Source organism: Mustelus asterias, chromosome 23 (assembly GCF_964213995.1).
Source record: "Mustelus asterias chromosome 23, sMusAst1.hap1.1, whole genome shotgun sequence".
Lineage (NCBI taxonomy): Eukaryota > Metazoa > Chordata > Chondrichthyes > Carcharhiniformes > Triakidae > Mustelus > Mustelus asterias.
This window is the reverse complement of record NC_135823.1, coordinates 57,944,091-57,971,807: the sequence shown is the minus strand read 5'-3', so window position 1 is coordinate 57,971,807 and position 27,717 is coordinate 57,944,091. Positions and strand designations below refer to the sequence as shown.

The 27,717-nt window shown below is 42.3% G+C and overlaps 2 protein-coding genes across 3 annotated transcripts in view; one reads left to right on the top strand and one right to left on the bottom strand.

Moving 5' to 3' along the window:
* Positions 1–25,781, top strand: part of LOC144510814 (uncharacterized) — a 109,538-nt gene extending 83,757 nt beyond the window's left edge. The window contains exons 4-5 of one of the 2 annotated variants that reach the window (XM_078240732.1): positions 20,830–20,945; positions 24,834–25,781. In XM_078240732.1, coding sequence (XP_078096858.1) covers positions 20,830–20,945; positions 24,834–24,853 — 136 coding nt within the window. In that variant the 3' untranslated portion in view covers positions 24,854–25,781. The remainder of the gene's footprint in view (positions 1–20,829; positions 20,946–24,833) is intronic. The other variant, XM_078240733.1, reaches the window with a different exon arrangement.
* Positions 1–27,717, bottom strand: part of parn (poly(A)-specific ribonuclease (deadenylation nuclease)) — a 126,552-nt gene that overhangs the window by 20,012 nt on the left and 78,823 nt on the right. The window lies entirely within an intron of this gene.

Genomic DNA, 27,717 nt, shown 5'->3' with positions numbered 1-27,717 from the left:
GCAAACCACTCACCATCCTGACTTGGAGCTATATCACCATTCCTTCACTGTTGCTGGGTCAAAATTCTGGAACATGCTCCCTAACAGCACTATGGGTGTACCTACACAACATGGATGGCAGGGGTTCAAGACAGTGCCCCAACATAATCTTCTCAAGAGCCCTTAATGAAGGGCAATAAATGCTGGCCTAGCTAGTGATGCCCACATTCAAGGAAATAATATATTAAAAAAGTTTTTTTTGGCCTCTGACAAACGTGGCTGCAAGCAGAAGAGAGGATAAAAAGAGGAACGGGAGGAAGCGAGGTGTAGGGAGGGAATTCCAAAGCGTACAACCTCTGCAGCTAAGGGTATCTCTTTTAAGGTATACATGCCAATGCTGGGAGTAATTAAAATTAGGAATGTTCAGGGGACACAATTAGAGAAGCAGAGAAATCAACAGGTTGGGAAGAGGAGTGTAGGACTGAAGAAAATTATAAACGTAGGATGGGGTGACACCATGGAGGGAACTGACAATCAGGGTGGGAATTTTAAACACAGTAAGAAGTTTAACAACACCAGGTTAAAGTCCAACAGGTTTATTTGGTAGCAAAAGCCACACAAGCTTTCGGAATTTTAAAGCCAAGGCATTGACTGAATGGGAGCCAATGCAATTCATTGAAAAAAAAACACCACAGATTGGGGACAAGGGAAAAAGGATAATGCAAGAGATCACAATTACAAGGAGACTGGCAACCCTAAGCATTTCTATTCAGCATTCACCACTTAGAAGAGTGTCTCTAAAACTTACAGAATCCACCCTCCCCCCACAACTGTTACTGTTGATGATTTAATGGGAAGGAATGTATGGAGCAATGCTCAGTTACTGACTCACTACTGCCCTTTCAAGTAGAAATTCAAACCCCTGTGAAACAGGTCAGGATGCTTTTCGCCCAGTCCACTAGCTGACAATTGAGTGGGTGTACAAACAGTAGCGAGCTGCATTTGAATTCTCCTTTTAACAACTTAATTCAATCTTTCATTCAAATGGGAAAGTCATGACAGAAAAAAAAAATCTCATGATACAAATTTCCCAACACTAGGCTGAAGGACAATGAACAAACTCAACCACCTCCCCGGATTAGATCAAAAATCAGACTTTAGGACTAAAATGGTCAACACTCAAGGCTGTTAAATTGTGACTAATTAATAAGTCTGTGACTTATTACAATGGCCAATTTAAGCTATAAACATTTAAACTTTCTTCAGTTGCAAGCGTGACAATTGAAGAATTAAAAATAAATATGGATTTTCCTACCACCTGGCCATTCACTTTAGAGGCTGGTTCTACAGGTGAATACAACATAAAATATAACAAAATACAGATTTGATTTATTGCCACTTGTATTGGGATACAGTGAAAAGTATTGCTTCATGCTCTATAGAGATAAAACATACCATAGAAGATATCACAGAAGATTAAATTCCTGTGTTTATGTTTGCTGAACAGTTTCATAAACTTAACCGCAAGAGTTTATTTAATTAGGTTAGGTTGATTGGTCATGCTAAATTTCCCTTCAGTGCCAGGGAGATTCGCAGGGTAAATATTGGGGTTACGAGGATAGGGGTGCTGCTGGTTCTGCTTGAAGCATCAGCTGCAGAATCCAGAACATTTTCTCCCTGGAGTGCTCTCTCCCCAGGAAAACCAACTGAGGGGCTCAACAATACTGCTGAGAGAGAGAGGGGCCTGGAATTCAGAGACCTTGGGCCTAGAGGCTCAGAGGCCTCAATCACCTGCAGGAGGGAGGACAGGAAGAAACAACGCCATCTGTGGACTGAGTTGCTGGACTTGTTGCCCCATCCTTCGAAGATTGGTGACTGTTGCTGGTGGGAGGTGGAGAAAGAACAAGTTACAGGGATAGGGCCTGGGTGGACTGTTGTTGGTTCACATTCGATGGGCCGAATGGCCACCTTCCACACTAGGCATTCAATCTTGCAAACTGCATAACTTCAGTTCAATCTGTACACCTACTACTTCACCTATAATGTCTAAAACATCAAAGCATCAAAACTATGTAGAGCTGTATGTACTAAAGCCAGCTCTTAAAATTACCTCAACTGCAAGGAAAATTGAGATTTGAACCAGCTTTTAAAAATAACACAAAGCAGAATACTACAGACCTGAAACACTGAGCTGGATATGCCCCATGGACTCAAAAACCCAGATGCCAGGGTTGAAGGGGGTCAGAAGTTTGTACTGCGGGGAGAACAGCCACCTGGCGGTGACGTACGCTGGACTAATCGATCAATGGTCGAGAGGGCCGTCTAATTAGGTACAACAGGTCTTGAAGTTGGAATACTAATAGGAGGCTATCCAGTGGTTAAGAAGCAGCAGGCTGCTTTTTTCAGGGGAGAGAAAGTGAGGGCTTCTCCACTTTGAGGTGGCCTCTCTCCAACATTTTAAAGTGTTTAATGAAAAATCACCAGGGGCAGGATGGTGCCGTCACACCAGAATGCCAGCTGCTGGAGCTAAATTCCACACCCACCCCTATAAGTGCACACTGTTTATCTTTCTCGCCAAAAGCGCTGCCTGACCTGAGCATTTCCCTCTTATTTCTTTATCACAAGTAGGCTTGCATTAACACTGCAATGAAGTTACTGTGAAAATCCGCTAGTCGCCACATTCCGTTGCCTGTTTGGGTGCACCTGAGGGAGAATTTAGCATCGCCAATGCACCCAACCAGTACGCCTTTTCGATTGTGGGAGGAAACAGGAGCACCCGGAGGAAACCCATGCAGACACGGGGAGAATGTGCAAACTACACACAAACAGTCCACCCGAGGCTGCAATCAAACCCGGGTCCCTGGAGCTGTGAGGCAGCAGTGCTAATCACTATCCACCATTAAATAATCTGCCTTTTTAACCTACTTCTTCCTGCTATCTACACATTGCCCAACTGCAAAGATGAAAATATTGGCAATCGACCATCAGCAGAAATCTCAGCAACTGTTTAATAGTCATTCAGCACTTGAATAGAACACTGTAAGAGGACAGACTCTTGCTGTGTGGCAGATGATGACTCAGCTCTTGTGAGCCAATAAGTCTCAGTAGAACACAGGTGGCAACAACCCAAGACAGACTCCCCAATAGCTGCATTATCACACCTGTCCAGCCATCTGTTTCGGCCAGAGTGATTCATTAATCTCCGGGGTGTTTTGAGTCATTATTGCTGCCACTCCTTGCTGATTAATCCTTGCAGCCACATACACACACACTGTGCTTTGGTAGCTCTCTAGCACCTTGCTTGCAGGACACAGTGACTTTTGAACCGGGTTCTGCACATCTGCAATTTCACTACCAGCAGGTTATTCCAGAGGAAAGGATAGTGATAGACAAAATGAAAAGTGGCCTCCAACACGTGCCCTCACTGCATCAGGTTTCCGAGCTCTTATTGATGTGGGGCTCAACTCCGCACACAGAGTTTAAAATAGTATGTGAAAAGCTACAAGTGCAGGCAGCACTGACAAATAGAATCCCTACAGTACAGAAGGAAGCCATTTGGCCCATCAAGTCTGCACTGACCCCAATCCCACCCAGGCCCAATTCCCGTAACCCTCATTTACCCTGCTAAACCGCGCCCCCCCCCCCCCCCCTCCCCTTACACTCGGGTCAATTTAGCACGGCCAATCAACCTAACCCGCATATCTTTGGACTGTGGGAGGAAACCGGAGCACCTGGATGAAACCCACGCAGACTCAGGGAGAAAGTGCAAACTCCCCACAGACAGTGACCCGAGGCTGGAATCGAACCCGGGTCCCAGGCGCTGTGAGGCAGCAGTGCTAAGCAATGTGCCACCGTGACACCACTTAGAAAAGGGAGCTCCTTTTTAATTCGGCCAGCTTGATATCAGGATACCACAGCACCAGGATGCAGCTACCAATTCCAGTTTGGGCGACAGCATTCGTGTTTGAGGTCAGCCTAGTACCAGGTTTTTTTTGGCTGCCAGTTACTTCAACTTAGATTGCCCACCACTGTAAGTGTGGCAGAGTGAAAGCAAAGTTCTGTCTGCCAGTAAAAGTGCTGAGTTTCAGGGAATTAGACATCTGTAAAAAGTGCAAAAAAAAAATTCCAAACTATATATGGTTTCCTAACCACGTGGCATGATCAAGAAAAAAAAAAGTGAGGGGTGATTTGATCGATGTTTTAAAGATTGAGGTTCAATATTTGTCAATGGGTAAACCTTACTGCTAAACACAAGCATGGCTTGCTTGCGTAGCACCTTTCACGAGTAAACATTTTGATGGAGTACTTCTAAGTATTGCTGATGCAACATAAGAAAGAGTGGCCAATTAGTGCACAGCAAGATCCCTCAAACAGAAATGCGATAATGACTATTTGAGTAGTGATGATCAAGGTCAACACCAAATATTGCCATGGGATTATGTATATCCACCTGGGGAGGGCAGGTAGGGCCTTGGTTCAATGCCTCATGTGAAAGACAGTACCTCTCATAGTACAACACTTCCTTTAAGTATAGCACTGAAGTGACAAGCTAGATTCTGTGCTCAAGTCTCCGGAGAAGGTCTGGAGTGCTGCCATGGTTGACACCTAATAATTCAGAACCTAGACACAGATTCGGAAAAGGTAAACTGAAATAAACTGACTGGAACTGACCTGCGCTCGGGATCCAAAACATAGTGCACCACAGCACAATGAAAAAGCTTCTACCAACCATCTAGGCAGGCGTGGATTTATTAAATGGACACACTTCACCATTTTGGTGCCATCAGTGCAATTCATAAAACAACGCAAAGCTTTGACACCCAGACAATGGAACAGAAGTTTCAACTCAAAGGCAGGCAAGGTTAAACAGGGGATTGTAGTGTGCTATGACAAACTGTGATACTCAGTAATTGCACAGCCAAAGAATGATAATAAGCCTCCATTGTACCATGACTTGCCGTTGAACCGCATTGAATTGCTCCAGAAATATTTAAAGCACGAGTAAATCTACGGGTGCGACAAAAGTTGCTAAAAGCATCAAAGCTCCGCTGCCAGACAGTTTGGATGAATGTAATGGTCAACATGGGAATGCTCATGACTGGTAGAAATCCAGAAACGTCTGGGGAAATATAGGAACAGAGTCCAGAGAACAAATAAAATTGTGATTGGAAAATAGGCAACTGGCAAAAGCAGTCATGGAGCTCAACGAAACTCAGGAGCTGAACTATAAACTCCAAGATTCTGGAAATAAATGTAGTCTCGTGTCTCCTTACAAATCGAATTGCCTCCTGATAGCATTGGTGATAGATGAGGAGAACTGCAGTGGGCATTACATATTAAGTTTGTTCAAGTCCTTGATTTTGACCAGGGTACAATTACCATTATAGAAATACTACATTTTTAAAAATTCGTTATTGGCATCTGGGTGCCACTGGTTGGGCCATCATTCATTACCCATCCCTGAGGGCACTTGAGAGTCAACCACATTGCTGTGGCTCTGGAGTCACATGTAGGCCAGACCAGGTAAGGATGGCAGATTTCCTTCCCTAAAAATGACATGAGTGAGCCAGATAGGTTTTTACGGCAATCGACAATGGTTTCATGGTCATCATTGGACTTTTAATTCCAGATTTTATGGAACTCAAATTTCACCATCTGCCTTGGTGGTATTCAAACCTTCTTCCCCAGCGTATTACCTTTGGTCTCTGGATTACGAGCCCAGCGATAATACCACTACGCCATTGCCTCTCCCAACTTTTAATATGAGGTTGCTAATTGGGCTCCTAAATGCAAGATGATCCTTCCTGTAAAATTGCTCATCGTTCTGGAAGCAGAACAGATGCTTTGAATAGATTGGCGTACAACAGGAAGTTGTGCAGCATTACTTACCAGACAGTATACTTATCGCAATTTTCTCTTGTTTAAAAATAAAATTCCATAGTTTAAAAATAAAGTTCCATGGCTTTGACCATCCGTTCCTTCCACCATACTATGATAATTGGAGTTGGACTTTCATCATAAATATTCTCAGAGATGAGTTAATCTTTCATTTTGGGGGGGGGGGGGGGGGGGGGGGGAGGGCTTTTTAAAATCTTTTATTCACTTAAATCATCATCACCATCTTCCTGATAGCTGGTTATTAAACATTGAAAAAGTCTACAGCAAGATGAACTGATCTGCCTGATGCAACCAAAAATTTGAAAGTACCACGCTGCTTTGTATTCTGCAAAGTCAGAGGAGGTGAGATATATCTACAATTGAGAGGATTACATATTGGTACAGTACCTCTCAATCATTTTCTACAGACTAGGAAGATTTATCACTGTGCTGGTCAGAACATTCTTCTCTATATCTTGCTGCACACGAAGCAGACCATTTATTCTCCATTCTAGACTTCCACATAGGCAAACGTGGTGTAGGAGTACTCGATTGTTAATTGTACGTCTATATTAAATCGCGTAGCTAGCTTGCTTGGTTAGAGAAAGACAGACAAAGTCTGATGTTATCAAACAAAAGGTTAAAAAGTGAGCTGTAATTCCCATACCGTTATTGCAATTAAGAAAAGAAAAATTGGCCAGTAAAGAATGTTGATTGAGTGCTTTGCCACAAGTTCTTTTTCTGATTCAGTGCGATGATGAATCACTGCTCTTTCAGACAGTTTTTTCTTATTTAAAAAATCCATATGACTTCTGGTTAGGGCAAGAGACTGGCCACTGGCAGAAAAAGTGCTGAGAAAGAACCACAAAGGCCTTAGCACCAAATTCTCTGTTTGTGGAAACGAGTGAAAGGTTCTGGAGAACACCCATGATGATTCAGCATTTGCATGTGGAATATAAAGCACAGATGCATGCTATTTGGTCGACTGGCCCATGCTAGTTTTAAGCTTCACACCAATTACCTCCTGCCCTGCTGCGAGTGCGTCAGCTGTGGCTCAGTTGGTAGCACTCTTGCTTCAGTCAGTGGGTTGATGTTCCACTTCAGAGGCTGGAGTACAAAAAAAATTTAGGCTGATGCTACACCGCAGTATTGAGGGTGTGTTGTTTGTTGGATCTTGTTCTGCATGAATTGGCTGTTACATTACAACAATGATCAGACTTCACAAAGTGTACTGTTGGCTGTAACCGTGCTTTGGGACAACAAAGGCAGTGTACGCTGCTATGTAAATGCACAGTTGTCTTTCTTTGCTTCATCTAACCTTATCAATTCAACTTGTGTAGCATCCTGTGAGAATCTCCTGAAGTCAGTGAAAATGTAGCACTCCGGTGCTCATTCCTGCCGAGTCATAGCTAATCTACCATCTTTGAACTGCGGGAGGAGACCGGAGCACCTGGAGGAAACCCATGCAGACTCGGGAAGAATGGGCAAACTCCATCGTGTGTTTAATTTAGCAATACATCTAAGGAGCACATTGGGCAAACATTAACAGTCAAAAGTTTGGTCAAAGTAGGTTTCATGGAGCAACTTAACAGAGGGGAGGTGCAGAAAGGTCTAGGAAAGGCATCCTACAGCCTAAGACTGAAGCAATTGAAAGCAGTGGCCAACGATAGGGCTAAGGATATCAAGGATGTGCAGAAGGTCAGAATTGGAACAGCAGAGATGTTAGGAGTTGTAGAATGGAAGATTGTGACAGAGAGGTATTTGAACACTGCTGCCCCACCCCAAAAGGCATGGTCATACATGACCGTTTTCAACTGTGAAAGGACAGGATTGGAGAGGGAATCAGCTCGAAAATAAGCAAAGAACCAGGCTGTGCTCAGAACCAAATCAAAATTCAAAGAAAGATTTTGTTCTAGGAAAATTCTGGAAGTTCTAATGCATAGAGCTAAAATCAATAATAAAAAGTAGCCTGTAGCACATTTACGTTGTTCATTACGCATTTCCTAATTACTTCACTCCAAGTGTTAAGTCTACCGAAAGCCATTTAATTCCTAATTGCTATAATTCAGTCAAAACGCAATTAATTTTTGCTGACTGTCAACTCATTTGACATTTTCCCTAAGGCCATTTATTAAGTATGCAAGAAAAATAAATGCCCGAAAACAACGGCAATTATTGCAAAAGCAAAATACTGCGGATGTTGGAAATCTGAAATGAAAACGGAAAATGCTAGAAATACTCAGCATGCTAAGCAGCATTAATAGAGAGAAAAGCAGAGTTAATGTTTCAGGTCATTAACTGGAGTGTCAATATTACCTAATTTTGGAATATAACAAATCCTTTACAAGCCAACAGTTTAACCCAAATGTAGGATCGTAAAGCACACATCACACAATATCTTCATTCTCATATCAGAGTACATCACTGGTCAACTGACCTGCTCTGATTTTCGTTCATTTTTGATTGGTTGAACATAAAAGGAATGATTCATATTTTAAAAAAATAGTACGGTAATTAGGGGAAGGAGGAGGGGATAACACTTCACGTGCAAGAAGTTTTAAAAACTTATTTATTAGTGCAATAAGTCGGTTTACATTAACACTGCAATGAAATTACTGTGAACATAAGAACATAAGAACTAGGAGCAGGAGTAGGCCATCTAGCCCCTCGAGCCTGCCCCGCCATTCAATAAGATCATGGCTGATCTAAAGTGGATCAGTTCCACTTACCCGCCTGATCCCCATAACCCCTAATTCCCTTACCGATCAGGAATCCATCTATCCGTGATTTAAACATATTCAATGAGGTAGCCTCCACCACTTCAGTGGGCAGAGAATTCCAGAGATTCACCACCCTCTGAGAGAAGAAGTTCCTCCTCAACTCTTTCCTAAACTGACCCCCCCTTTATTTTGAGGCTGTGCCCTCTAGTTCGAGTTTCCTTTCTAAGTGGAAAGAATCTCTCCACCTCTACCCTACCCAGCCCCTTCATTATCTTATAGGTCTCTAGAAGATCCCCCCTCAACCTTCTAAATTCTAACGAATACAAACCCAATCTGCTCAGTCTCTCCTCATAATCAACACCCCTCATCTCTGGTATCAACCTGGTGAACCTTCTCTGCACTCCCTCCAAGGCCAATATATCCTTCCTATTAAAAAAATCCTCTAGTCGCCACACTCCGGCCCCTGTTCGGGTACACTGAGGGAGAATTTAGCATGGCCAATGCACCTAACCAGCATATCTTTTGGACTGTGGGAGGAAACCGGAGCACCCGCAGGAAACCCACACAGACTCTGCACAGTGACCCAAGCCAGGAATCGAACCCGGGTCCCTGGTGCTGTGAGGCAGCAGTGCTAACCACTGTGCCACCATGCCGCAAGGAGAAAGACAGACTAAAGATGAAGAAGGTAGCAGGGAATTAAAAGCAAAATAGCTGAATGATTGGTGGCCACTAGATCCAAAAGGGTGGAAACAGAGATAATCCAGGCGAGTGGTGGCACTTGATTCAGCTTAACAAGAACACAATGTATGGTGGCAAACTATACTGTAGAGAAGCATCAACTTGAGAATACAAACACGCACAGAAGCATGATATGGAAGAAGGAGATGCCATTAGGGACATCACGTTTGTGGTATCTCAAAGTTACAACCAAAGCGAATTATCATTTGATTATCATTTCATTGTTTAAAATCTAGCAGCTAGTCACTTGGAAGAAAACAACTTGACACTTCGATTTGAAAAAGCAAATACAGCCAACACATTACACTGAACAACACTATGCAAAATTTACTTCACAAATGATGGCAAAACCACATGCAAAAAAGAAATCATGTCAAGAGGTCAGTGAAAGGAAGCCAATAGTATTTCCTACATGCCAACAGCAAATACACTTCAAAAGGTATTTCACTGGGGTAGGTCCAGCCAAGGACCGAAGCAACTGAAAGCACAGCGGCCAACAGTAGGGCTAAACAAATCAAAGATGTGCAGAAGGTCAGAATTGGAGGAGCAAGAGATGCTGGGAGTTGTAGGATGGAAGATTGGTACAGAGCGGGAATTGAACAGTGCTGACCATTCCCCACCAAAGTGTGACTCACCTGATGAAGGAGCAGGGCTCCAAAAGCTCGTGCTACCAAATAAACCTGTTGGACTTTAACCTGGTGTTGGGAGACTTCTGACTGCGCCCACCAAAGAGACAATTGTCATCCATGACCATTTTCAACTTTGAAAGGATAGGGTTAGAGAGAAAATCGGTTCCAAAAATCAGCAAAGAACCTGGCTGTGCTCAGACCCAAATCAAAATATGATTTTGTTTCAGAAAAATTTGGCAGTATTCAGGAAAAGCACAATAAATGCAAGTTTTTTAAAAAACAGAACTAGACAAGTTAATATTGGTTTCTTCCAATGCACCTCACTGATTGAATTTGAAACCCACTGCCCCTCAAGTTTAAAAAAAGTTAGCTTCCTTTAGACTAAAAAGGCAAATATTTGTTCATAGTGGATTTTGGCTCATTTTGGTAGCAGTGGTGGGCTGAGGGGTGAGTTGGTTGGAACAAGAGCCATGTGCATGTTCCAATTTAGAGGTACTAAATGCTTGTATAAATTGGGTGCGTGGTCGGAGACTGAAAGACTGAAGAAGAAGAGTGGAACACTCCATTTTAAATACTCCTTATTAAGCAAAGTCCACAAACAGGAGGTTAATCTGTCAAAGCTTTTTCTTTTTTACGGTATTCTATTTCAAAAGTAGAAATTAAATACTGGAGATGACTGGTACTGGCCATTTGAAGAGATTAAAATAGGAAGAGAACCTCATTACAAATGAAGAACAGCAGTTCAAATTACACATCCAACTGAAATGGGATGACTTCCACCACAGATTTATTTCCTTCATACTTTGATTAATTTGCAGCATGTTGCAGCATCACAAGTTTTTATGTAGACCAATAGTCAACACACAGAGGGAATTAGAGGTTAAAACAATAAAATGCTTTGAAAAGTGCTTTGGGTTTCCTCTGGGTGCTCCGGTTTCCTCCCACAGTCCAAAGATGTGTGGGATAAGTTGATTGACTATGCTAAATTGCCCCTTCGTGTCCCAGAATGCGTAGGACAGAGGGATTAGCGGGTAAATGTATGGGGTTACGGGGATCAGGCCTGAGTGGGATTGTTGTCAGTGCACTCTCGATGGGCAGGGTGGCCTCTTTCTGCATTGTAGGGTTTCTATGAATTTATGAAAATCGCTAACAATTGGGGACGGGAGGGGAGAAAGCAGACAAGGGAGAAAAGGCAAAAAAAGGTACCAAGCCCAATTCTGAAGTACCTGGAAAATTAAGTTCAGCTGACAGCGATTTGGGACACATTGCCATTATCTGTTTCCATGTGCACTCACACCCACACACTCCCACCATAATTCATTATTTCCTTCCCAGTCAGTTCTAATCCTCCGGTTCAAATGTTGCCAAGGATGATTTGCATTTATGTAGTGCCTTTAATGACTTCAGCTCTTCTCAAAATACTTCGCTGTTAGGACCATGGCTGAGGGATAAATATTGTCTGGAAAACCTGGGAAAACTCCCCTGCAGTTCTCCAATAGTGCCGTGTGATTTGTACAGCCACCTGAGGGGCCAGACAGAACCTCGGGTTAACTCCATAGCAGTGGCCAAATACAAAATCTCCAACATTTCCTCTTCCCTCCTCCCCTGAATGAATAACCCCCATCACCAAATATCAAGCTATTATTTCCAGCACTGACCTCACCACATTTGAATATCTTCCCTTCACGGTTTCCCACCTTAATAATCCCCTAACCCCATACGGCCTCCTTCTAACTTTATCCCATGATCCACAAAAAGGACAGCCCTAGAAGATCTATTTTTTCACCCTGCTACTGCCCCAGTGAACTGATATTTTCCCCATCTTGTCTCTATCATTTTACCCTTGTTCAGTGCCCGCCCCATCCAGTTCCACCCCCCACCCACCCACAACAGCAGCTCTTCTGATGCTCCATGCGACTTTATCAGTTTCCAATTCCCTACGGTTAAACAGAGAGCGGTACATCTTTGGAATTCTCAACCACTGAGCATGTTCAAGGCAGAAATTGATTGACATCATGGTATTCACAAATCAAAGTGCAGCAAAGTGGCATTGAGACAAATGATCAGCCATGATCTAATTGAATGGCAGAGCAGACTTGATGAGCCAAATAGCCCACCACTTCTCCTTTGTTCCTAAAAGCTATTACATTTCTAACATTCCCCAGTTCTGATGAAAGGTTGTGATCTGAAATATTAACTCTTTCTCTCTTCACAAATGCTGTCAAACCTGCTGTGCATTTCCAGCATTTCCCTCAGGTTCACTATTCATCTGAAAGATGACACCTTTTAATATTGCACATACCCTCAGTACTGCACCAGAGTGGCAACAAAAATATGTACCTGTCTCTGGAATGGTACTTGAACTCTCAACCCTTTGACTGAGAGGTGAGAGTGCTAACTAAACAACGCTATCTATATTAGTAACCCCAATGAAACTACATTTGTAAAACTCTACTCAGCATGGTACAAATGCAGTCAAAAGGTCTGGGCATTATGCATTACTCTTTCTGTGCTCAGTAGATAAGAAATATTCCATAGCTGTACATCACAGATACCGAATCAGCCTCCTCCAAAAGACTGCTGTCCAAAGGCAAAAACATCATCAGGTAGATATCAGCTCTCTTTCTGACCTCCAAGTCAAAGTTGTGGGTTCAAGTCCCACTCCAGAAACTTGAACAAAAGAAATATATATATATATATAAATAAAAGATCCCATGGCAGTATCTCGAAGAACCAACGGTGAGTTATCCCCAGTGTCCTTGCCAATATTTCTCCTTCAATGAACATGACAATGGAATTTGTGGGAACTTACCATGTGAAGAGTGACTGCCATATTTCCTACTTTAGGATAATGACTAAAAGTACTTCACTGGCTGTAAAGAACATTTTATTTCAGATACCCTGCAGTGGCCGCTCGGCAGCAAGAACTAGATGCTCTGAAATTACAATATATAAATAGTAAGGGACTAAGACCTCACACTACAGGTATCCTCGTGACTATTTTTAAAATTTTAAAAACTGAACAAAGATCTTTAAAATGACTGAAACTGTGTACAGTAAGAAGTCTCACAACACCAGGTTAAAGTCCAACAGGTTTATTTGGAATCATGAGTTTTCGGAGCACTGCTCCTTCAGCAGGTGAATGGAGGTTAGTTCACAACTGGGATTTTGAGTCCATGTCACACTACTTGTAACCCCCTACCATACTGCCTGGGTTTGCAAAATCCTACGAATTGTCCTGGCTTGAGACAATTCACACCTCTTTAACCTGTGATTATCCCTCTCTCCATTCACATTGTCATTACCTGGAAAGACTTGATTACCTGTAAAGCCTCGTATTCCAACCACTCTTCACATGCCAATCTATAATTATCTTGCAATTGTGTCTTTGCCTAAATATGCTGTGTTTGTGAACGAACTCCACTCACCTGATGAAGGAGCAGTGCTCCGAAATCTTGTGATTTCAAATAAACCTGTTGGACTTTAACCTGGTGTTGAGAGACTTTTTAAAACTGTGCCCCCCCACCCCAGTCCAATGCTGATATCTCCACATCATGAAACTGTGTATGTCTGTGACCCCAGAACAAAAGAAGTCACTTTATAGTTTTGGAAATCTCACACCTTATCCATGAGGAGCTACTCACAATCACCTGGGGACTATACAGCACAACGTCGAAGAGAGCTGTACAAAGGCCATCTGCATTTAATATCCTAGGCTGATCAGGAGGAAGTGGATTGTCTGCTAAGACAAAGATCTCACAACCTTCCTTCCAATGACTGATGGCTAAAGACTCTTGGGAATCCAGATGATGGACACACATCCTTTGTCAAATATGGAGGACAGGTGGGAGTCATGTGACATGGGCCTCTAGCTTGTGGAACAAGTAATATAGCCTTCCTGAACTGCAAAGTCCAGTCAGTTATTTAAAATTTGACTAGCAAGCCGTAAAGGAGGAATCCTGGCCTGCTTCTACTAATGATGTGGACATGCCAGCGCTGGACTGGGGTAAACACAGCCTGTCCTGTCCTGTCTGGAGACAATACACATCTCTTTAACCTGTCTTAATGCTCTCTCCACTCACATTGTTTGTACCTTTAAGACTTGATCAACTGCAAGTATTCGCATTCCAACCATTATTCTGTAAATTGAGTTTGTGTCTTTATATGCCCTGTTTGTGAACAGAATTCCCACTCACCTGAAGGAGGAGCTTAAGGCTCCGAAAACTTGTGGCTTTTGCTACCAAATAAAGCTGTTGGACTTTAACCTGGTGTTGTTAAACTTCTTACTGCTTCTACTAGACAGCTATACCAATGCCTTGGGCAGTGGTTTTCAAACTTTTTTTTCTGGCGACCCATTTTTACAAAATGGTCACCCCATGTGACCCACTGACCAGGCAAGCTGCAGTATTGCTTCTACAGTCATGAACTAAATGGGATTCACTGTACATTTAAAAATACACCTTACCTTTCCTTTCATAAAGTGCGCACAACTTGAATTGCATCAGGCAATACTAAGCTTTTCCTCCTCATGCTGGCTATGTTATCGTCTGAGTCAAGAGATCCTCAGTCATACCACCTTCGACGAATAGCATGCTATAAAGAACATCCCACTTTTCTTTTGAACAGGATCACAAAAACATGTCGTGATGTAGGTCTGGATCATGACTGATGGAGATCAGCAACTTGGAGTACAATTTATAGAACATTACAGCGCAGTACAGGCCCTTCGGCCCTCGATGTTGCGCCAACCAGTGAAACCAATCTAAAGCCCCTCTAATCTACACTATTCCAATATCATCCATATGTTTATCCAATAACCATTTGAATGCTCTTAATGTTGACCATTTATGGTAATAGAAACAGTCGAAGACAGCTTTAGGAGAATGCCAGTGTTTTCATTCTTTTTTTGTACAGATGAGCATTGGATTATAAACAGAATCAGAGAATGGTTACAGCATAGGAGGCCATTCAACCCATCATGTTTGTGCTGGCTCTCTGAATGATCAATTCACCTAATGCCATTCTACCATCCTGTAGCTGTTCACGTTCTTCCTTTTCAGATAATAATCGAATTCTCTCCCGAATGCCTCGATTAGAACCTGCCTGCACTGCACCCGAGGCAGTGCATTCCGGATCCAAACCACTCGCTGTGCGAAAGATTTTTCCTCATGCTGTCACTGCTTCTTTTGTTAATTTCCTTAAATCTGGTTCTAGTTCCTTCCACCATTGGGAACAGTTTCATCATTTTTACTGATGATTTTCAAAATCCCTATCAAATCTCCTCTTGACCTTTGCTTCCCCAAAGAAAACAGTCCGACTTTCTCCAATCGAAGTAACTGAAATTCCTCAGTGATTCCTACCCGCACATTCTCTCTAATGTCTTCACATAATTCCAAAAGGACAGTGCTCGGAGCTGGATTCAACACTCCAGTTGAGGCCAAACTGTGTTCTCTATAAGTTTAACATAATTTCCTTGCCTCTATTAACGAAGGCTAGGGGACTTGCATGCTTTATTAACTGCTCTCTCAACTGGTCTTTCAATGATTTATGCACATACACAGAGGTCCCTCTGCTCCCATTTCCCCCTTTAGAATTGTACCTTTATTTTATTTCTATGTACTTTCTACTAAAGTGAATCACTTCATATTTCTTTGCATTAAATTTCATCTGCCATTTGTCTCCCCATTCCACCAATCTGTCCATGTCCTTTTGACGTTTTACACTACCTTCCTCATAGTTCATGAGTGGGAAAGCGAATTGCGTGGAGGACGCGGAAAGTCTGCAGAGAGATTTGGATAGGCTGAGCGAGTGGGCGAGGATCTGGCAGATGGAATATAACGTTAGCAAATGTGAGGTTATCCACTTTGGAAGAAATAATAGTAAATTGGAATATTATTTAAATGGAGAAAAATTACATCGTGCGACTGTGCAGAGGGACCTGGGGGTCCTTGTGCACGAATCGCAAAAACTCAGTCTGCAGGTGCAGCAGGTGATCAAGAAGGCGAATGGAATGTTGGCCTTTATCGCGAGGGGGATAGAATATAAAAGTAGAGAGGTCTTGCTGCAACTGTACAAGGCACTGGTGAGGCCGCAACTGGAGTACTGTGTGCAGTTTTGGTCCCCTTATTTGCAAAAGGATATATTGGCCTTGGAGGGAGTGCAGAGAAGGTTCACCAGGTTGATACCGGAGATGAGGGGTGTAGCTTATGAGGAGAGATTAAACAGATTGGGTCTGTACTCGTTGGAGTTTAGAAGGAGGAGGGGTGATCTTATAGAGACGTACAAGATAATGAAGGGGCTGGATAGGGTAGAGGTGGAGAGATTCTTTCCACTTAGAAGGGAAACCAGAACTAGAGGGCACAGCCTCAAAATAAGGGGGGGCCGGTTCAAAACAGAGTTGAGGGGGAACTTCTTCTCTCAGAGGGTAGTGAATCTCTGGAATTCTCTGCCCATTGAAGTGGTGGAGGCTTCCTCGTTGAATATGTTTAAATCACGGGTAGATAGTTTTCTGATCGATAAGGGAATTAGGGGATATGGGGAGCGGGCGGGTAAGTGGAACTGATTCGCTTCAGATCAGCCATGATCTTGTTGAATGGCGGGGCAGGCTTGAAGGGCCAGATGGCCTACTCCTGCTCCTATTTCTTATGTTCTTATGTTCATAATATTTCCAAGTTTTGTATCATCTGCAAATTTTGAAATTATGCCCTGTACACCAATAAACATTCTTTGAATCAAAAAAGTCTCCATAAACCACTGCCCGGTTTCCTTTCACTCAGTCAATTTCATACCCATGTTGTTACTGTCCCTTTTATTCCATGACCTCTAATTTTTCTCACAGGTCTGCTGTGCTGCACTTCATCGAATGGCTTTTGGAAGTCAATGTACATCACATCCATAGCATTACCCTTGTCAAGCCTATCATCCCATGCAAGTTAGGACCTCACGATTGTTCCTGATCAGGGAGACCTGATAGAGGTCTAAAAATTATGAGAAGCAGAGACAGAGTGGATAATCAGAGGCTTTTTCCCCCCAGGGTGGAAGTGCCAATTACAAGGGGACACAGGTTCAAGGTGAGGGGGGGGGGGGAAATTTACGAGAGATGTGGGGGAGAAGTTTTTCCATGCAGAGAGTAGTGGGTGCCTGGAATGCGCTACCAGGTGGTGGTGGTGGAAGTAGGCACATTAGCAACATTTAAGAGGCATCTGGATGGGTGCATGAATAGGGAGGGAATAGAGGGATATGGTCTGAGTAAGGGCAGAAAGTTTAAGTTTAGTTCAGGCATCATGATTGGCACGGGCTTGGAGGGTCTTAGGGCCTGTTCCTGTGCTGTACCTTTCTTTGTTAATTGACCCATATTTGCCCAAGCGATTATTAATTGTTCTTCAAATTATCATTTCTCGAATACTCCCCACCACAAGAGGTCAATCTGACTGTTTGTTGTTGCTGGGCTTACCTTCAAATTCTTTTCTGAACATGGATGTAAAATATGCAATTCCCCTGTCTTCTGGCACTATCTCAGAGTCTAAGGAAGGAGAAATTATGGCCAGTACTTCCGCAACTTCCGCTCTCATTTCCCTCAATATTCTTGGATGCATCACATCCCATCCTCGTGCCTTATCAGATTATAAGTACAGACAGCTTAATAGTTCCTTCCTATCAATTTTAAACCCTTCCAACTGGCTGAACTACATCCTCTTTCACCAAGACTAGCACAGCTTCTCCTTTGGTAAAGAGAGATACAAAGTATTATTTAATACCTCAGCTGTGCCCTTGCCCTCATTTGTAAATCCCCTTTTTAGTTGGCTCACTGCCCTCTTTATCACCCTCTTAGTATATATGGTAAGAAGTCTCACAGTACCAGGTTAAAGTCCAACAGGTTTATTTGGTGTCAGGAGCCTTCAGACCACTGTTCTTTCATCATTCACCTGATGAAGTAGCAGCGCTCTGAAAGCTCATGATATCAAATAAACCTGTTGGACTTTAACCTGGTATTGAGAGACTTCTTACTGTGCCCACCCCAGTCCAATGCCGGCATCTCCACATCATGACACTAAATCTGTGTAGGTTAGATAGATTGGCTATGGTAAATATGTGGGGTTATGGGGAGAGGATGGAGGGAGGGCCTGAGTAAGATGCTCTTTTGTAGAATTGGCGCAGACTCGATGGGCCAAATGGCCTCATTCTGCACTGTGGGGAATCTATTCTATCTATAAACATGCTATTCACAAAGCTCTCAGCCTCATGCATATGCTGCGGTGACGCCAGCTACTAAACCTTGGAGCTCAAGCAGCTACAACTGATGACATTACCTGCACATTTAGTTGTCCATGACAAAGGAAGCATCCTGTAGTTCACACAGTGCACAGGATGTGCACTCATGGGGTTGGAGCTGCCTACTATTCCTCTATCTATTAGATAATAAACCTTCGACATTGATCGGCCCTTGCGGACTATGGCTAACCACCTTGGGTAGCTCTTTCTCCGTTAGAGGGACACAGGTTATATCCTCAAGGAGCACCACTCCACAAGTATAGGGCAAGGCAAGAAGACAAAGCTGCGTGAACTTCCACAACTGGTACAGCGATTGAACCTGCACCGATGGCTTCATTATCCATCACACTCAGACCATCTGAGCCAATCTGCGCCCCCCCCCCCCAACAAAGCTTGCTACGACTAATTCCCAGACACTTCGGGCCCTATTTTAGCATTTTAATTTCAAGTGCTGGGCAGACTTGAAACTGGGAGTGTTTCAGATCCGACTTTTAAACTCGTTCTCAGGCACCCCCCATATGCATTCTGCCTGAAAAAATATCAGCAATTCTGAATCGTGCTGCAGTAGCCTGTGGACGGGGCTTAACGCACCCGAAACCCTGCAGCTCCGATCGGCACCTCCAACTGCGCATGCGCAGAAACACAAACGATAGAATGCCGCTCCCCTGCCACATCGCTCCCGGGCTGGATATGCCTCCCGCTGGCTCTCTCAGACATTGCCCCATCCCCACAACATTACAGACCCCCTTATCCCCCCCCCCCACTCCCCTTCCCCCACCGATCTCAGGCAGAGTGGCAGCGGACCCCCCTCCCCCCCCACAATACATTTAAATGGCAGTCACGCCCGTTTCTGGCACGGTCCCGATCGCGGCCATTTTCAGGCCTGAGTAAAGGGGGAGCCAGCACGGAATGTGCTACCTGTCTCACACACCCGACTTTACCAAGTTTTTGCACCCAGAAACGGGCACAACTTGATGGCGAAATTGGGCTCTTAGACTAGAAAGTAAAATCATTTAAACTTACCTTCAAATTCTTTAATGTGCAAATTCTCCTGCACATTTAGTTGTCCATGACACAGGAAGCATCCTGTAGTTCACACAGTGCACAGGATGTGCACTCATGGGGTTGGAGCTGCCTACTATTCCTCTATCTATTAGATAATAAACATTTGACATAGAGAAAGCTGGACTGATCATGCCTGTGTTAGATCCTAGAAAGTGCAGCCGTGCTTTGTGCCACGTACCCTCTTTTTGTCTGAACACTGCAAGCTTCTCATCTTCAGTATCTGTCCAACTCGCCTTTAAAATGATTTATGGAATCAGCTTCCACCATCTTTTCAGGTAGAGTGTTCCAGATCCCGACAGAAAAAGAACTCTCCTCATTTCCCCTCTGATCTTTTGACAATGATTTCAAATCTATGCCCTCTTGTTATTGACCCACTTACTGGAGAGAATAGTTTCTCTCTTATCTACTCTATCAAAACCTCTCATCACCCTGACAACCTCTATTAAGACAACTCTTAACCTTCTCTATTCCAAGGAGAACAGTCCTGATTTTTTCCAACCTCTCCTCGTAACTCAAGCCTCTCATCCCTGGTAATATCCTTTGCACCCTTCCCATGCATTAGGTTTTATAAAAACATTTACTGGCATAAAGCAAATCAAAGTCACCAATATTACTCTTAATTTTTATTAAAGTGAGCTTCTGGGGAAAAAAAAAGCACTTCGCCAAAAGTAATGAATTTATGATTCTATAAAAGGAAAGTTCCATTCAAAAAGTATTTTCCTTTTAAAATAAGATCAGATTGAACTTTTCTCACTACAAGATTACTCCAAACAAGGTTGATGCAAGTTATGGTACAAAACAGCATGGATCTATGGCACAAGGATAGATATATGTTACAAATTCCACCAGTGAAAATGACCTTCTGCAATAACACAATCAATTTTGATTAGTCAGGTATGACAACGGCTCCTAGAATAAAAGTCCCATTTAATTTCAAGCATCCTTATTACATTTTCATGGTACAGTATCAAGTTTATTCCATTCTAGACTTGAGTGAATACCAAGTTGAATACATCACTTACAAATCAATCATCAAGAGTACAAAATAGAATAAAATATTTTCCATAATTGTGTGCAGTGGTCTCAGGAAGCAGTTTGATCAAAAAAAGCGTGGGAAAAATTTATTGCTAAGGACACTCTGGACAGAAGGAACAAAGTGCCAATTAGGGAACTAGATTTTAAAAGGTGTGCAAAAATGCTTAAAATGAAAGTTAGTTTGGTAAAATAATAGGCATCTGTCAAATATTGTTACACAAATGCTTTAGAGGTCAACTGAAGAAGTGATTTTACAACAATTATAGTACCTTATGCCAGTGGCATCGGTTATAAACTCCAGGGAACATACAATCCCTAAGAGTGTCATATTGGACTCGAAATGCTAACTCAGTTTTTCACTACAGATGCTGCCAGACCTGCTGAGTTCTTTCAGCATTTTGTGTTTTCATTTCAGATTTTCAGCATTCACAGTATTTAGCTTTTAACTTTGCTTACAATTCCCTTTATTTAGGAAGCATATTCAGTTGCTCACTCAATAGTACTTTTATTTTCAGACTGTCTATTGTTCAATGGCATGGTGCGGAACAAAATCAAACTACAAGGCATCCTCAGCCTGGTAAGGCTTCTCGCAGGACCCCCTGTTCTACAAACTCTACAATGCCCCTTAAAGGTACTTGCCTTTCTTCTCAAATATAGCCAGACAGCCAAAGGACGAACAAGGATATCAGTGCAGTTTACAAGAGGGAAGCTGGACAACACTGACAGAGCTGACCAGCTTGTTTTAGCTGCTCTGGATATTTTTGGGAAGTCACCAGAATTCATGCAAGGCAGATAGAAGTCTCTCCTAAAACCACAAAGACTTTTGGGTGATGGCCCAAAAAAGAAGAAACAACATTAAGAAGCTGTGTGGAATATGGAGAGATTTCGCTCACTGGTCTTCCACGTGTGGTGAAGATTTTTGAATTGCTGAGATTTTGACATCACTATAAAGACCTGAACTTTAAAACCAGTACCTAAAGAATAGACATGGATCAAGTTTAGCCTGGAGCACAAAACTATTGTGAAACTATATACTGTTAGATGTTGTTTAACTTGAGCAGGGTGTTAAAACAGTGATATTGAAAGTGAAACTACATGCAAAAGATTACAACACATTTTTATTAAAGTTGCAGAGTGCAAATTGTAAAATGTCCCATCACTTGAGAGTCGACAGGTCACAATTTCCACACAAAAAGTACATGGGATTAGTACATTGGATTTACCTGCTACCAAATGAAGATAATTAAAAATAAACACTTCAGTTTAGAAATATTTTACTTCTATCTCAACTGTTATTTTATGAAGGGTAATGATAAATGACTTTATAGCCAGCTAAGCAACAAACATCACTAAAAAAGTTAAACTCATGAAAATAAGCTGTTCCAGTGCAGCTACAACACTGGCGACTACCAGACAATGTGGAAAATTGTCCAAGGTACGTCCTGTCCATAAAAGGCAGGACAAGTGCAATCCTGCTAAATTATTGGCCTATCAGTCTACTCTCGATCATCAGCAAAGCGATGCAAGGTGTTGACAGCAGTACCATCAAGTGGCACCTATTCGGCAATAACCTGCTCACTGACCTTCGGTTTGGGTTCTGCCAGGGCCACTCGGCTCCTTGTTAAATGGATCCAAGCCAGGGAGTGAAGTATGAAACAAGGCACAGATATTTTCCTGGTTAGTAGGTTTATTCACTGGATGCAGCATTACAGATCTTGGCCTCCAAACTACCAACCCAGTGCCCAGCTGACTCTCTGAGTGCTGCTTAATCAAACATCACACGTATATCGTTAATAACATAATCAACCAACCATCAAGATTTCCCTTTCTTTCTTTCAACAATAAACTTGATAACATACCGATATAATTACAAAGCAATCAAAGAAAAAGATTGCTTTTCCATATTTCTTACAATCCATCATTACACAAGATGTTTCTCTTCTAGTACCGCTGACAATAGCTTGGAGCAAGCATTCTTCTTTGTAAAACAATCTGATAAGTGACGACTTGAGTGTACCTACTTCATTTTAAAGATCGCTTTCCTCTCCAACATTTCCTTTATACCAGCAAGGTCAAGCCTCAACATTTTCTCAGGTGATTGTCCCATAGAGAACAGTTATCCACATAGCATTCAATGGACAAACTTTTCTCTCAGAACAGCACCTCCGTCATAATGTTAGGCAACTACAGCCCCATATCTATTTGCTTCTACTGTTAGGGTACTTTTTATTTTCTTTGATTCCCAGACCAAGTGACAACATTTTCTGTTTTCACCCACCAAGAATAAGACCCAGCTGTTCTGGAATACCCATCGGAAAGACTAGCATGGAAAGCATGCCAAAGGACTAACTTCATATCTTTCAGGTCACTCAAGGTTGGAAACTTGAATGTGCATTTCTCAGAATGTGATTAGAGTGTTGTATTTGCCCTCAGAACCTCCTCAATTATGGCATGTTTCATAACTTCCATGACATGTTATAATTGGCATTGGATCTTGCCTGGGTAGTTGGGAGGAGGGAATGGGGCATGGGTTAAGTGGAGGGGATTGCAGTGGGTAACAAGTGAAAGGGGAAATGGAGAGGGGTGGTGTTATTGGCAGGGGTAATACAGTGGGAAGGTGGTAATGGGGAGTGGGTCAGTGAGTTTAAGAGGGGCAGGCGGGTTAGAGCAGAATATATTCAGGGGAGATTTAACGGAGGTATTCAATTATACTGGGTTTGAATAGAAGAAATAATTGGAAGCTAACTGTGGCACGAACCGCACAAAACAGGTTAAACATAATTGCTAAAAAGAACTCAAGGAGATGGTGAGGAACATTATTTTCACAGGACAATGTGATAGGCATTGGAAGCAGTTTCAGTATCTTGCAAAAGCCTATTGCACATATATTTGTGGAGGAACAACATTCTGGTCTATGGTGTGTGCAGGATTCAATTCAGCAATTCTTCCAAAGCACCATGGGATTTGTTTTATCAAGTTCATTAACAGAGCACATGGCCAATCAACTTAAACTGGTCTACTTCTTTGGATGCAAGATCATCTTTGAGAAGTCCCGGCCCAATTTATTGGGATGATTTAACACTTTTTAGGTATGATGGTGGGTTCAAGCTAATGTCAAATGTCTGACCCTAATTTCAAAGGCCCCCCGAAGCCTTGCCTTCCAATTTTAAATTCCCTTTTTACCTGACCAATCACAAATTGCACAGAACCTCCACATAGAAAATCATGCATCATAAAGATGCCTGTGAATTTTTCTTTTGTGATACCAGTAAAACATTGCTAGCTCCGCTTTCAGCCGAATACAACCTACTTTCAGGAAGACAGACCTAGTCAAGAAATGGTGAAACCTTGATACATCATTCAATCCATAAAACCATTTCTTTAATTTTCACAGCTTCTTTTCTACATCAATCACTTCTTTAGGTGGTCTCAAAAACACTATTCTTTGAAATTTTTCATCCTACGAAAAGTTGGTTTTTATATCAATTGAACTGCATTCTCTGAAAACCAAGAAAATCTTTCAGATCACCCTTCCTGCCATGAAGGAGGAGTTCACTCTAATACCTTGATCACAGAGTCGATTTTTGAAACCCCGAGCCACTAGTCTTGCTTTAGTCTTATATGTCCATTTGGGAATGCAATTTGTTTTGTAAATATTCACCCATGTGATAATAGCTGGCTGTCCTCTACCTGGCACTTCAGAGCATTCACCAAATTATTTCCAATTATCCAACTCTTTGTCTTGCCTCTCATCAATTTTTCTTCTAATTTGTTTGTGGCCATCCAATCTTCCCAATCATAAGGGCTTCTACTTCTAGTGCCATTCCTCTATTTCGCTATATTACTTGTCCCTGTCAAATTACAGTCTCTACGTGCCCTTCATAGCTTTTTCTGGACTACAGTTACATGGCCTTTTCCTCCCACAATCAGAGGTTCTGTTGCCAGTACATGATCATTTCCTAGGGCCAGAGTCATTCCCAGAAACACTATGCGAACTCGCACTGCATTTTCAGTTTTACCTAATTTTAACCAGTCCATAGATCTTGCCTCTCATCCATCATCTTGAACATTTAGCCAATGTTTGAATTTGCTGGTAGCTTTCCCTGCTCGCCCTACAACGGTCGCATTCCTCCATTCACTGAACTGTCTGATACCCTAGTACCAACTTTCAGCAGCTGTCCTTCAGGAAAAATAACTATTGTATTACTTAGTGTATCATCCAATCCCTTACCTACCATATTCTGGCCCTTAACAGTTGTCAAACATGAGAGAGATGTGGGTGCCTTCTCACCTTCTACTAATTGCTCAGAATTTGCAAATTTATAATCAATTATGATAGATTAAATGACTGTACCCTATTAGTTTGATTACCAAGTTGGAGAATTACTTTCTTCCCATCACACCCCTTAACCTGAACCTTTCCACACTCTGACCCTCTCTTTTATGGTATAATCAATGAATCATCAGGATTGAAGTCAGAGAATTCTGCCTTAACGAATGTCCTTCTTCCTGCAAATAGGGTATTCAAGATGGAACTAAATATAGTTCCTTCCAAGGCCAGGGGATGATCACACATCACAGAAGGTATTATGGAATTTCTCCCACTAGCCCAACGGATACAGACTATACTCCCCAACCATTTGAAGTTGTGACCAAACGGGCCACCTAAGATGGCGATTTACAAAGCACGCTGGGATAATTGGCCAAGTACAGAAACGGACAGGCTGCAGCTCCAGAGTACACAGAAAATAGGCCATCCTGAAGAAAATGGACACTCTCTGCTCAAACATACTTATTTACCAAAGAGGCACCATAACCCTTTATTTGGGAGGGAGGTATGTGACCCACGTGCCTCCAGCTCCTACAGGCATGGCTATTGGGTACACACCCGAAGGTCAGTGTGGCAGCACCTGATTGGACTCTATCGATGAGGGTGATCAAACCCTAATCGATTGATTGGCAATAATCAAGAGACCGCCCAAAAGGACGTGAATACAATGAGGGATAAAAGGTGCTGCACAACGGAACTCTCTCTCTCACAAATGACATGATCACGAGGACGAGCAAGAGACAGGAATAGAACAACAGTGACCACCGCCATCAACTGGCACCACGAGGAGAGCCACCACACCAATGACGGAAGGAAAATGAGAGCCAGAGTATCAGACCAGACCGAAGGACCAGACTACACCGAGGACTACAGAGACCAACACACGGGTAAAGGCCAATATCTGCCTGGGTACTCGCCAGTCACTCAAAAGTTAAGTCAAGGTCCAGTATTGGATTTGAACTTTAGTACTCTGTAAAATAACTTATATTGATATAAACATTAATGTATTAACAAGAAGTCGACTTGCAGTTCTTTGCCCACTGTATAAGGGTTAGAACACACTATGCGGCAGGCACAATAAAGTGAATTCTTCTGCCCACACCAGGGCAGATGTTAATTTACAAGTTGGTTGGTTAGATTAAGATCGTATGGAGCATCTCATCAATCTGTGCAATTTCTTTCACAAAGCTGATTACTGAAGGGGCTTTCAGCTGCAGTCTTCACTATGACAATGTTCATCTTTTCACACCTCTCTAAATTTGTCATTGGCAAATAATCCCCCATTGTCAGTTAGGAATCTAGCTGGCGCCCCCAGTCCAGTCCCCATCGATTTTACCATGATTTTATCCACAGTCACTCTTTTGCCTTTGCCATGTGTTACTGTAGACAGACTGAATCTTGTTGCCATGTCTATGAATTGCGAAATGAAAAATATTTTTATCTGTACTCCACACCTTTAAAGCCATTGATACTATTTCATTAGTCTCAAGCCAGCAGAAGGCTTACAGTAGGCAATGTTGGTGTCCTCTAAGCATTGCACACTCATTAAGTACCCCTGCATCTTTTAGTAGGATTTTGAATCTACGGCAAATGGGATGAGAAAATTGTCCATGCAACTTTAAGGAAAATTGCTTTTCTTCTCTCAAATTCCTATCACCTGATGCATTGATACTTCTCTAATATTCTCAATGAGATGGTAGGTTTTGTTAAAGGGATGTAATAATGTCCCGATTGAGTAAATTGCAAATCTACTGACCTTACAAAGACAGCTACCATAATGATGTTCTATGTCTATTTTCATTTGTGCCTTTTTGGTGGATGGCTTGCTTAACAGCAAGAATATCAGACTAGACACTACACCTGTGTTAATGAAGTGGTTTACTCCAGCTATTTTATGTGGAATCACGCTCTTTTCAATGGCTTTAATGTTTGTCATCTGCACCCAAAATAGTTTGTCACTTCAGCTCGATCCTTACTACTGATTGAATCTAAGGTTCCACATGCTGCGAAGTCACAACCACTGTCCAACACAGCACAAGTAAACAAATCAGTGACTAGCACACCCATTAGCGCGACGAAAAATTAGATAGATTCATACAGGGCAGAAAAGACCCTTGGGCCCATCGGGTCTGCCCCGACAATAGCTACCACTAAAGGCACACTAATCCCATTTTCCTGCACTTGCCCAACGTCGTTGAATGTTATGATGTTTCAAATGCTCATCCAAATATAGATCATGGAGATCAATCCCTTGTTTAGTTTCAATGATTCCCTCTGGAAAAGTTGCCACCAGGATTATTGAGAGCAAAAGGCGCAGAGGTTTAATGCCTCATATTCAGCAAGGTGGCCTGCACAACCTCAAGAGTAGAAAAGATCAAGAGGCTGTCGAAAGGCAGTGTTAAAGTGCAAATGCTGACATTGAGTCCTTTGACATTTAGTGCATTTAAGTTCTTTGAGAATGGGCTCATTTCCCAAATAAAAAACAATCTTTTCTTTAAAAAGGAAAAACAGCCCATCTTATTTGACTTGGTGGCAACATTCATGCCAACCTGGACAGTTATAATTGTCTCTTTGGTCTACACCATTAAAAGGCAATCACACCACTTGATTGAAGGAAGTGCATTGATTGTAATAAAGCTTGCAGTGGGCATGTAGATATAGGAGGATATTTTTGTTCAACTTTATAGGTACTTGTGGAAGTTGAACAATACATAACCCTTTACTGATTAACTTTGTAGAGAAAGCATACAGTGCAAAAGATGCTGCTTGATATCCAAAAGCCTCAACTTCATTTTGCTCTTTTGACCCTGGCTACGCAGTGAGGATTCCACACCGTCAATTTTACTTTCCTTCCAATTTCACATTTGAATTCCACATGAAGATCAGATTGAAATATTGCGAATAGTTGGACAAAAATAGCCCTCTCCCCCTGCCCCCACCTTCAAGTTTCTGGTTTAGTTGCTGCTGCTGTTATTTTGCAGTCGCTCCAGTAATACAGACAGGTTTGGCTGCTTCATTCCCAGGTGACAAAATTGTTGCTATTGATACGGCAAGCGACATTAAAATAATTTTA